General features: G+C 34.5%; 1 protein-coding gene and 1 long non-coding RNA gene across 2 annotated transcripts; one reads left to right on the forward strand and one right to left on the reverse strand.

The window, feature by feature from the left end:
• Positions 1-2,864: 2,864 nt before the first annotated feature.
• Positions 2,865-5,231, reverse strand: LOC138336740 (uncharacterized). The gene is made up of 3 exons (XR_011210457.1): positions 4,722-5,231; positions 4,475-4,545; positions 2,865-4,163 (listed from the first exon to the last, which is right to left on the reverse strand). It is a non-coding gene; the product is annotated as an uncharacterized lncRNA (long non-coding RNA).
• A 723-nt stretch (positions 5,232-5,954) lies between these two features.
• LOC138336861 (fibrinogen-like protein 1-like protein) lies at positions 5,955-9,331 on the forward strand. Its single transcript, XM_069286464.1, has 4 exons — positions 5,955-6,065; positions 6,922-7,106; positions 7,683-7,814; positions 8,239-9,331. Exons 2-4 carry the CDS (start codon positions 6,959-6,961, stop codon positions 8,859-8,861), a joined length of 903 nt encoding a protein of 300 aa, XP_069142565.1. The 5' UTR covers positions 5,955-6,065; positions 6,922-6,958; the 3' UTR covers positions 8,862-9,331.
• Positions 9,332-11,804: the final 2,473 nt, after the last annotated feature.

Raw genomic sequence — 11,804 nt, forward strand, 5'->3', positions numbered from 1 at the left:
GGTTCCCCTATGGCTCTAGTTGTGCATAATGCGTTTTTGGATCGATCGGTCATCAAAATGGCCGCCAGGCAGCCATCTTGGATTTTGATAGTTACAGATTGTTATCGCTATTTCTCACAAAGTACTGAAGGGATTTTTCTCAAATTTCATATGTATGTTCCCTAGGGCTCTAGTTTATATAATCTGTTCATATGTATGTTCCCTAGGGCTCTAGTTTATATAATCTGTCTCAAATTTCATATATAGGTTCCCCTAGAGCCATAGTTGTGCATATTTCGATTTGGGACCGATCGATCAACAAGATGGTCGCCAAAGAGCCATCTTGGATTTTGATAGTTGAAGTTTGTTGCTGCTATTTCTCAGAAAGCACTGAAGCGATCTGTCTCAAATTTTATATGTAGTATGTTTGCAAAAGTTGAAAAGCAGAGAAAAGATCCCTCTTTCCATTGTCAGACATAGATCATTCTTTGGTGGGCGCCAAGATCCCTCTGGGATCTCTCGTCTTAACTAAATTTAAGTCCTATATATTTGTGTTCGATCTTATTTTTTACTGTTCTTTTACATTTAGTATATATTCTTACACACACACACACACATATATATACATAATCGGATAAAGAGTTAAACCCATGTTCAAAAATACTGTAATAGACTAAGAACACTATAATAGGCTAATAGGTTAGATTGTTGATGAAGCGATATGATGAATGAAGTTAAATTGTTAATAAAGTGATATGGATTATGAAGTTGAATGGTTGATAGAACGATATGGTTTATAAAGTTACATGGTTGATAAAGCGATAAGGGTTATAAAGTTACATGGTTGATAAAGCGATATGGTTTATCAAGCTGAATGGTTGATAAAGCGATATGATTTATGAAGTTGAATGGTTGATAAAGTGATATGGTTTTTAATGAAGTTGAATGGTTGATAAAGTGATATGGTTTATAATGTTGAATGGTTGATAAAGCGATATTATTAACGAAGTTGAATGGTTGATGAAGCGATATGGTTTATAAAGTTAAATTGTTGATAAAGCGATATGGTTTATAAAGTTAAATTGTTGATAAAGCGATATGGTTTAGGAAGTTACATGGTTGATAAAGCGATATGGGTTAAAAGTTACATGGTTGATAAAGCGATATGGGTTAAAAGTTACATGGTTGATAAAGCGATATGGTTTATGAAGCTGAATGGTTGATAGAGTGATATGGTTTATGAAGTTGAATGGTTGATGAAGCGATATGGTCTATAAAGTTAAATTGTATATAACGCGATATGATTTATGAAGTTGAATGGTTGATAAAGCGATATAGTTTATAAAGTTAAATTGTTGATAAAGCGATATGTTTTATGAAGTTACATGGTTGATAAAGCAATATGGGTTATAAAGCTACACGGTTGATAAAGCGATATGATTTATGAAGTTGAATGATTGATGAAGCGATATGGTTTATGAAGTTGAATGGTTAATAAAGCTATATTGTTTATTAAGTTACATGGTAAAAAAGCGATATGATTTATGAAGTTGAATGGTTGAGAGAATGATATGGTTTATAAAGTTAAATGGTTGATAAAGCGATATGGTTTATGGAGGTACCTGGTTGACAAAGATATATGGTTTATGAATTTGAATTGTTGATAAAGTGATATGGTTTATAATGTTGAATGGTTGATAAAGCGATATTATTAACGAAGTTGAATGGTTGATGAAGCGATATGGTTTATAAAGTTAAATTGTTGATAAAGCGATATGGTTTATAAAGTTAAATTGTTGATAAAGCGATATGGTTTAGGAAGTTACATGGTTGATAAAGCGATATGGGTTAAAAGTTACATGGTTGATAAAGCGATATGGGTTAAAAGTTACATGGTTGATAAAGCGATATGGTTTATGAAGCTGAATGGTTGATAGAGTGATATGGTTTATGAAGTTGAATGGTTGATGAAGCGATATGGTCTATAAAGTTAAATTGTATATAACGCGATATGATTTATGAAGTTGAATGGTTGATAAAGCGATATAGTTTATAAAGTTAAATTGTTGATAAAGCGATATGTTTTATGAAGTTACATGGTTGATAAAGCAATATGGGCTATAAAGCTACACGGTTGATAAAGCGATATGATTTATGAAGTTGAATGATTGATAATGCGATATGCTTTATGAAGCTGAATGGTTGATAAAGTGATATGGTTTATGAAGTTAAATTGTTGATAAAGCGATATGGTTTATGAAGTTGTATGGTAGATAAAGTGATATGGTTTATGAAGTTACATGGTTGATAAAGCGATATGGGTTATAAAGTTACATGGTTGATAATGCGATATGGTTTATGAAGTTCCATATATCCACGGTTCGGTGAAGGAATGAATGCTTCAGGATACTTAGGCGCATTCCTTTTTATATGTAATTTTAGATTGTAGCCTCTCATAATGTTGTTCGGGTTTGTTGTTATGAAAGTAGATACCCTGGGATCATATCTCTCTGTCATAATATTGCATAGCTCTATCATATCTCCTCTGGCTCTTCTATATGCCAATGTTGGTATTTTCAGACGTTGCAGTATCTCACGGCACGATAGATTCGCCATGCCAGGTAGTAGTTTTGTAGTCCTTTGTACATTTTCAACTGATTGTATGCGTTAACTGAGATATGGGCTCCAGACCTGGTTAGCATACTCTAAGTGCTATCTCACTAGTCCTTTATATAGGTGCGTGAATGTTGTCAGATCCATTTATTCCATAGTCCGCCTGATTACCCCAATATGACCTTTTATATGATTTTTATATGATTTATAATATAATAAGATTTTCTTTCATATGTATCAACATCAAATGTTAATTTATTGTCAATGGTGACTCCAGTATCTTTCTCGTGTTCTGTTTAGGGAAATTCCTTTCCATCATCTAGATTGTTCGTGAAGTTGTCGCTTTTGCTGATTCGCATCACTTTATATTTGTGTGGGTGGAAGAACAAAGGGCCACTTTTATTCCATGTGTTTTCAGCAAGTCTTGCTGTAGACCCTCGCAAACCTGTATGTTAAATATAGCATAGCAGAATTTGGTGTTATCTGCAAAAAGGAACGTGTTGGTTTCTATACCTTTTATATGTGGAAGATCATTTATGTACAAGACAAATAGAACTGGTCCTAGGACGGATCCTTGTGGAATACCACCGTTAACCCCTTTCCAGCATGCTGTGTCTGCATTTATTGTTACGCGTTGTTTGCTATTGAGATTGAAGGTCTAAATCAGGTTTTGATTTTACCGGTATATCCGTACATGCTCATGTTACGGATCAGTCTGGTGAGGGACCTTGTCAAATGCTATCATAAAATCACAATACAGCAAATCAATGCATCCCTCTTCGGTAGATCTTTCTTTAATAAATCAGAACTGTTTCTTGCTGAATAATTCATCAGTTTGCATGTACTTCATAATTGTTTCTCATGCGTTTGTTTCTAAAATTTTGTCACATACACGTTAAACTGAGGAATCTAAGATAACTGGCCGGTTTACGATCTCCCTTCTTGAAGTTGGCTGTAACGTTAGCTGGCCTCCATTCTTCCGAAACGGTTCAAGTTTCCATTGAGGTGTTGAAGATAATTGACAAAAATAGACAAATAACAGAGCTTAATTCCTTTAGGATTCGTTGATGAGGGCCTGATGATTTTGATGTTTTCAACTTTTCTAATGTTTAAAATACAATATTGAGGCTATCATCAGATTTTCTATTTCTTCATCAGTGTTATACGGTCAATCCGGGGCATTCTCTCCTCAGAATGCGTTTCCTTAGTAAATACTGATGTGAAGAATTTGGTCAACACTTCAGGTTTTCCTTATCCGTGGTTGTGACTTGCTGGTCTTGTCCGGTGTATCAGTCGGATACTTTTGTTTGTGGGTTTTTTTTTGTATTTAATTTAATTAGTTCCAGATTTTGGGCGGTTGGTTTTGACTTCCATGGCAATTTGATTTTCGTGATATTGTGAGGCCTTTCTTTTCATTGGTCTTACATGGTTCCGTATGTGGCAATATTTATGGTTCGTTTCTGTACTTATTTAATTTACGTATCTTTCTACTGTAACAAAGTCGGTTTTGTGCCTTTTCAAATTCCTTTATTCCGAATTCATACACATCCAGTTACATGTTTAACTGTACCCTACAATAAAATAATAACATATAAGATAACTTCATATGGACAACACATATAGAATCTACCAAACGTTACATAGACACTTTTAGACTTTTACCCTGACAACTACTCACAATAGCGTTATACATCATTTTATAATAATACGGTCTCTATGAGATACTTCATATACACTGTATCTCACTACAAACTATAATAAATACAATTTGCTTTACATTTACAAGATAATGGTTCTTCATGTACAAGATATACGTATTAAAACAGATTCATGGTAATTATGTAATTACGCATATAAGTCAAACATTTACAACTGTACCTACCCTAACAATGGGTTAAGGGCACTACATGCTTTCAGCCTTGCATTACAGGTGTAGCAATATAGATATATACTCTGTAAAATGAAGATACATATCGATTAAACAGGTAAGAATGTGATCTTACAAGTAGAAAGAGAATCACGATAGAGACAAAAACGCGTCTATACCGACTAAAGTAAATATAGATATAACGATAGGAATTGTTATTCTTACAGTAGTAAATAAATAATAATAGTACAATAATACATACCAAATAGGCAGTCTCTGGACGATTCGTAATGCACGGAGTGGACAGAGTACGTCCGTCGCCGTCAATGTCAAAAGTCTAGTGGCTATATATTAAAAAGGCGGTAAAACGTCAAAGACAAAGCACACAACCCAAAACGAGGCATCCATACATATCCCATACTTACTTACTTGTATATCACGTGACATATCAATATACATAACGAACACGTGACAGACGTGACTATACAGGTAAACTCTCTCTCACGGACATAGTACAAACGTATATACGACAAGCTAACAATACTTATAGACGAACACACAATAAGAACATCGCATGCGCGGCGCGCTATATCACACGCATACAGAGTTAAAATAAAACAACATTTAATTAATATTTTAATTAAAACTCTGCTACACTACCACAATAGTCAGTGTTATTCAACTCTCAGGGTATCAAATAAACGATGCAGCTGTTGATTAACAATTTGTTTATACCACACGTGGTTTAAACTCTGTACGCATTCTGATTGGCTGACACGATGAACTTTGACCGAACCATGTCTTTCTCAGTGTCGTATCATCATTTGTCAACGTCATCAATAATCGAGTGACGTCATGCTACGCTGTGATCGCCGCTTGGCGCTAAAACTGCTGTTGGATTGCGTACTTATCTTCCTCTTATTTCTATCGGCTAAAATCGGATATTATTGTGGTAGAAACAGGTCACACGACTCGTGGTTGTTGGATATGGAATTTATTCCACACTCGTAAGTTATTTTTTTAAAGTTACAATAGACACTCGCTAAAGCTCGTGTCTTTTGTAGCTTGTAAAAAATAACTCACTGGTGTGGAATAAATTCCATATCCAACAACCACTCGTTGTGTAACCTCTATTTCGTTCTCTTATTGGGCTTCTAATATGTTGGTGTAGAAAGCAGTCGCGGGCAGTTTCCACCTATCCCCTCTTGTGGTGTTGTTATCACCTGCATTATAGGTAATAAAGTTAAATGGTTGATAAAGCGACGTGATTGATTTGGTTAAATGATTGATAAAGCGATATGGTTAATAAAGTTAAATGGTTGATATAGTTTTAATTTTTTTTTTCTAAACTACATGGTATTGTTTAGAAAAAAATTAAAAAAAACTACATGATTTAGTTTAGAATTATTTAAAATAATATAAAATACTTCTTTATGTATTTTATATATATTGTGAATAAATGTATTGTTTGATAAAATGTCTCGTGCGTTAGTAACTATCGTAAATTGTTAAATGTTTCTTTGTTAGTCCACACCTTCCAGCCCGACCTGTACCAATGATAGCAAGGTGATAAGAACACACGACGGCGAAGCACACTGTATGAAAGGTAACACCCCTCTGGTATCTAAACTATGTATAGATTCAGCAACTATGTTAAGATTCAATTTTACCAATAGTTCCCTTTACTTACCTGAAGTTGCTTCCCACACCTATGGGCTATGGATATACGCGTTCCCACACGATATGCATGCCGTCGAGGGTTACTATCACTGTCGTAATAATACACCCTGGATTATGGTATAACAAACTGAAGGTTCTGTGTTCGACAACAGACGAGGAAGGTTGTGTGGTCCTTTGATGAAAATCAAAAGAATGCAAAAACGTTACACGGTGTGGCTTTGAAATTTGGCTCGCTTTTTGCAAATCTTCAAAGGAAGTCTCTCTAAGCCTGTGATATACTACGACACAGTCCAGATGTGAATATAACGACAGTGAGAGTAACCCATGGTGTATCGAGGATACGTTGACTCCTGATTCAAGAAAGTTGGTCTATGGGCTTTGATGGATCCATGACAATCGTCAGATTCTGATTCGAAATCTTGAAAATTATCATCCCTATTTAGCATGCACAATCAAATTACTGATAAAGAAGGGAAAAGACGATGTCTATTTTACTTGCAATATATATAATCATATATATATAATCGGTGGATTGATTTAATAGCAGCCGCAAAATTTCTACGCAAGGAAAATTCCAAGCTTTCCATTTATACCGGATATTAAAAGAAAGTCTATGATATGGATTTTAATAGATTTTAACAGAAAAAAACCAGCATGACATTTTTGCCCAGTTATGACACCTTTAACTTTAAGAAAAAAGAATATAGGTAAGGTGATTAGTAGATGCACGACCTTTGTTTTTGTTAAAATGCATTGATTTAGTGTGTTTATATTGATAACAGTGTGTCCCCACCCGCCCTTGTTGGATTTTGCCTATATATGATAACTGATGGTGAAGATTACACCAAGCCGGGAACTCTTCTCCAGTATAGATGTTATGACGGACTGCTCAAATTTCACGGCGGAACCATTACTTGCATGACCAGTGGCCATTGGTCGGACTTTGGGTCACCATTAGGGTGTTCTAGTAAGTTTTTTTATGTGTAGGACTTTGATCTTTTTAAAACAGTAACATATATTTGATGTATGAATTTTTTTCTATTATTTTCGGAAAATAATTAAGTAACGAAAAATATTATCAAAAAGAGTATTTGTCAATTCACCTGACGAAAGAGTTCTCTTAAAAATTACGTGTAAGTGTTACCGGTATTGTGTCTGCCAAATGGTTTCAAGGATATAGTCGCCATATTGTTATAGATAACATTTGTACCTCTTACGATAGTATTGATGCTTTATTCGCCATTTTGGCGACATTACTTGTACCTGGTACCTTAGAAAAAATATTGATGCTTTATTCACAGTGTTTGGCGACATAACGTGTGTCTTATAATAACAAAGCCTAAGATACTCTGTCCTCGATACCACACTTATACAATATGTCAGATAGAGGTCTGGTTTAGGGCCCCAAAACCTGACATCTATCTGTCATAATGTCTAAGTCTGGTGTCAGGGCCAGAGTATCTCTGACAAAGAATAATATTGATGCTTTATCAACAGTACCTTACTTGTACCTTACAAAATATTGATGGTCTACTATCCACAGTTTATGGCGATAGTACTTGTATGAATGACAATGACTGTGCTGACGTAACCATGTCCAAATGTCGCGATGGCCTGTGTGTGTGTATGGAGAACCATATGAGATACGATAAGACCAAGAATGCATGCGTCACGGGTAAGATATCAGAAATATTTCCAGCAGCTGAGGCTATGTACCTGCCAATAGATCACCTCACATCTTCATGCTTTCACTGTCGTAATAATATCCACCTCTGAACTATCTTATTGTAAATTATAGTATATGCTCTGTCTTCGACAACGGACGGGTAGTAAATATTTGGTCCTTTGATGTACATGATGTTATCTTCAAAGGAGGTTTCTGTAATTGGTCAGTGTTTTACTCCTGACCTGCCTTCATTTTTGTATAGTCCAGGGGTGGATATAACGACAGTGTATGTAACCCATGGAGTATCAAGGATGGTCATCTAACGGCTCCATCCAAAGTGCCTTGCTGCCATACCGATTCATTTGCAGTATCCTTATTATTGCCATACCGATTCATTTGCAGTATCCTTATTATTGCTTTTTATATTCAAAAGGTTGTGAGTCCTTTTCTGGTTCCGCGGAACAGGAGTATAGCGTCAAACCAAACGGTATAGATACTCTCAAAGTTTGGTGCAAGCAAGGTTGGACAGTCATCCACAATCGGCAATCAGGAAATGTGAACTTTGAAGCAAAAACCTGGAGCGATTATAAGTACGGCTTTGGAGATATACTCGGAGACTACTGGATTGGACTCGATAAACTTCACCTTCTCACACAGACAGGAGCAACAGTCCGTCTTCATATGGTTTTTGATACCATGGAAAACATGACCTTGACACACTATGATTTCAAAGTGGGTAAAGAGTCCACCAACTATACAATGCATGTATCCTCCAATTTTGATTCCAGCCTTGATATGAGTCCGTCGTTTTCTGGACTTTACTCTTCATCAGGCGCGACTTTTTACACAACAGACAGAGAGTCATATTGGGCGTGTGCTTCCAGTTATGGAGCCTGGTGGTACAGTATACATTTTGTAACATACAACTGCTGGGTAAACATAAGAGGTATGAATGGCGAATTTGACTCTATGCTAATTAGATATTTGGAAAGTAGTCAATCAAACATTATCAATTTTAACGTGGAAACAGTAAATATTGCGATACGACTATTTTAAGGTTGCTATGAGGATATCACTGCTAGGGCACTGGAGGTAACAATGAAGGGTAGTCGTCAAACGATACAAGGCAATGTAGTACTGATCATGAGGCGCCTAAGGGGATTTACCTGTACCGGTATACTAAGGGCTAGATAGTGACAACTTTTCATTCTTCATTCGACGGTTTTGTTACATGCACATTGTATTTGTGAATACTTTTCATGGTCAATTCTAACAATAAAACATACACATAACTTCTGAGAGAGTTCATTTGAATGTAGCACATCGAGAGAAATGGATCGTACATGTACACCTCAGAAACCACTAAAACTAAGGGCTAGATCAGTGTTCTACCATATACATATTTGAGAATAAATGTTTGTGCTGTAATAAAAAAAATCTTCTGGCGATTTTCATGTGAACATATTGTGATAAGGCAATAACCTCTATAAACCAGACACCTGTATAAACCGAACAAATAGACTGGTCCCGTTCACATCCGGTTTAGACAAGTTATACTAAAGGATTTGTGCAGTCACAAATAACCTTTAATGTACTTTATACATGCTACTAGGAGTTGTCGTTAAACGTAAGCGTATCGTAAGCTTTATGTGTAAAAGTCATTTTAAATTTCGCGGTTTTTTCGGTGATACAGAAGGGGGAGATGGGTAGGAGATTTATAATAGTCATTACGCATGCGCATCAGAGCTACGACATAGAAACAAAGAAACGAAGGACGTTTTTCAAGGTCAGTCAAGTTGAATTAAAAGCCGCCTCCATCCCCTCCTCCTTCCAATTTTGTTATTATGATTCTGTACTTTTCAAACTTTTTTGTATTTTATACCATGTTAAGTATTATGTTAATGTTTCTTGTATTATGTGAATTAGCCCGAGATATTCTGGCCCTGACACCAGACTTAGACATTATGACAAATAGTGTCTGGTTTAGGACACTATCTGTCATAAAAGTCTGGTGTCAGGGCCAGAGTATCTCGGGCTATATGTGAATGTGTCTATGAAGTGGATCCCCCCTAGAACCAAATAATGTCTTCTGGGGTCTATTGGTTTTTATATTGGCTTCAAAAGTAATATTTTCAAGTCCGGCGTTTATTTTTGATAAACAACCAATTTCAATCAGAACAGGTATCTTTGGTTTTGCATGCATTTGGTTCAACAAGCTCACCCTCACGACGGTCACGTATCAAATGTTTTTTTGTTGTTGTAGTGTTATGTACACATACATTTTTTTATATCTATATTAATCAGATGTTATCACAGCATTGTTATATACATGTCGAATTTAATATAACAATGTCATATAGGTGTGGTAACATGTGAAACGTATTATAATAGTGTTATACAGTGTGGATTTGTCATGTATATAAGATGTGGAATTTGTCATGATTATGTAAAATAGATATGGAACATAATAATGTGATATAGATGTGGAACTGATCATTATAATGCGATATAAATGTGGAACTAATCACAGATCATTATAATGTGATATAGATGTGGAACAAATAATAGATCATTATAATGTGATATCGATGTGGAACTAATCATAGATCATTATAATGTGATATAGATGTGGAACTAATCATAGATCATTATAATGTGATATAGATGTTGAACTGATCACAGATCATTATAATGTAATATAGATGTGGAACTGATCATAGATCATTATAATGTGATATAGATGTTGAACTAATCATAGATCATTGTAATGCGATATAGATGTGGAACTGATCACAGATTATTATAATGTGATATAGATGTGGAACTGATCACAAATCATTATAATGTGATATAGATGTTAAACTGATCACAGATCATTATAATGTGATATAGATGTGGAACTGATCATAGATCATTATAATGTGATATAGATGTGGAAATGATCATAGATCATAATAATGTGATATAGATGTGGAACTGATCATAGATTAAATAATGTGATATAGATGTGGAACTAATCACAGATCATTATAATGTGATATAGATTTGGAACTAATCACAGATCATTATAATGTGTTATAGATGTGGAAATGATCATATATCATTATAATGTGATATAGATGTGGAACTGATCATATATCATTATAATGTGATATAGATGTGGAACTGATCACAGATCATTAAAGTGTGATAGATGTGGAGCTGATCATAGATCATTATAATGTGATATAGATGTGGAACTGATCACAGATCATTATAATGTGATATAGATGTGTAGCTGATCATAGATCATAATAATGTGATATATGATCACAGATCATTATAATGTGATATGGATGTGGAACTGATCACAGATTATTATAATGTGATATAGATATGGAACTAATCATAGATCATTATAATGTGATATAGATGTGAAACTGATCATAGATCATTATAATGTGATATAGATGTGGAAACTGATCATATATCATTATAATGTGATATAGATGTGGAACTAATCATAGATCATTATAATGTAATATAGATGTGGAACTAATCATAAATCATTATAATGTGATATAAATGTTGAACTAATCATAGATCATTATAATGTGATATAGATGTGGAACTGATCATAGATCATTATAATGTGATATAGATGTGGAACTGATCATAGATCATTATAATGTGATATAGATGTGGAACTAATCATATATCATTATAATGTGATATAGATGTGGAACTGATCATAGATCATTATAATGTGATATAGATGTGGAACTGATCATAGATCATTATAATGTGATATAGATGTGGAAATGATCATATGTCATTATAATGTGATATAGATGTTGAACTGATCATATATCATTATAATGTGATATAGATGTGGAACTGATCACAGATCATTAAAGTATGATATAGTGTGGAGCTGATCATAGATCATTATAATGTGATATAGGTGTGGAACTGATCACAGATCATTATAATGTGATATAGATGTGTAGCTGATCATAC

Source organism: Argopecten irradians, chromosome 12 (assembly GCF_041381155.1).
Source record: "Argopecten irradians isolate NY chromosome 12, Ai_NY, whole genome shotgun sequence".
Lineage (NCBI taxonomy): Eukaryota > Metazoa > Mollusca > Bivalvia > Pectinida > Pectinidae > Argopecten > Argopecten irradians.

Excerpts from the sequence above, each read along its gene's own strand:
- LOC138336861 (XM_069286464.1), top strand. The coding sequence starts at position 6,959 with ATGATAACTGATGGTGAAGATTACACCAAGCCGGGAACTCTTCTCCAG. Across the intron at positions 7,107-7,682 it reads GTCACCATTAGGGTGTTCTA|TTTATGGCGATAGTACTTGT; the intron begins GTAAGTTTTTTT and ends TACTATCCACAG. Across the intron at positions 7,815-8,238 it reads CAAGAATGCATGCGTCACGG|GTTGTGAGTCCTTTTCTGGT; the intron begins GTAAGATATCAG and ends TATATTCAAAAG.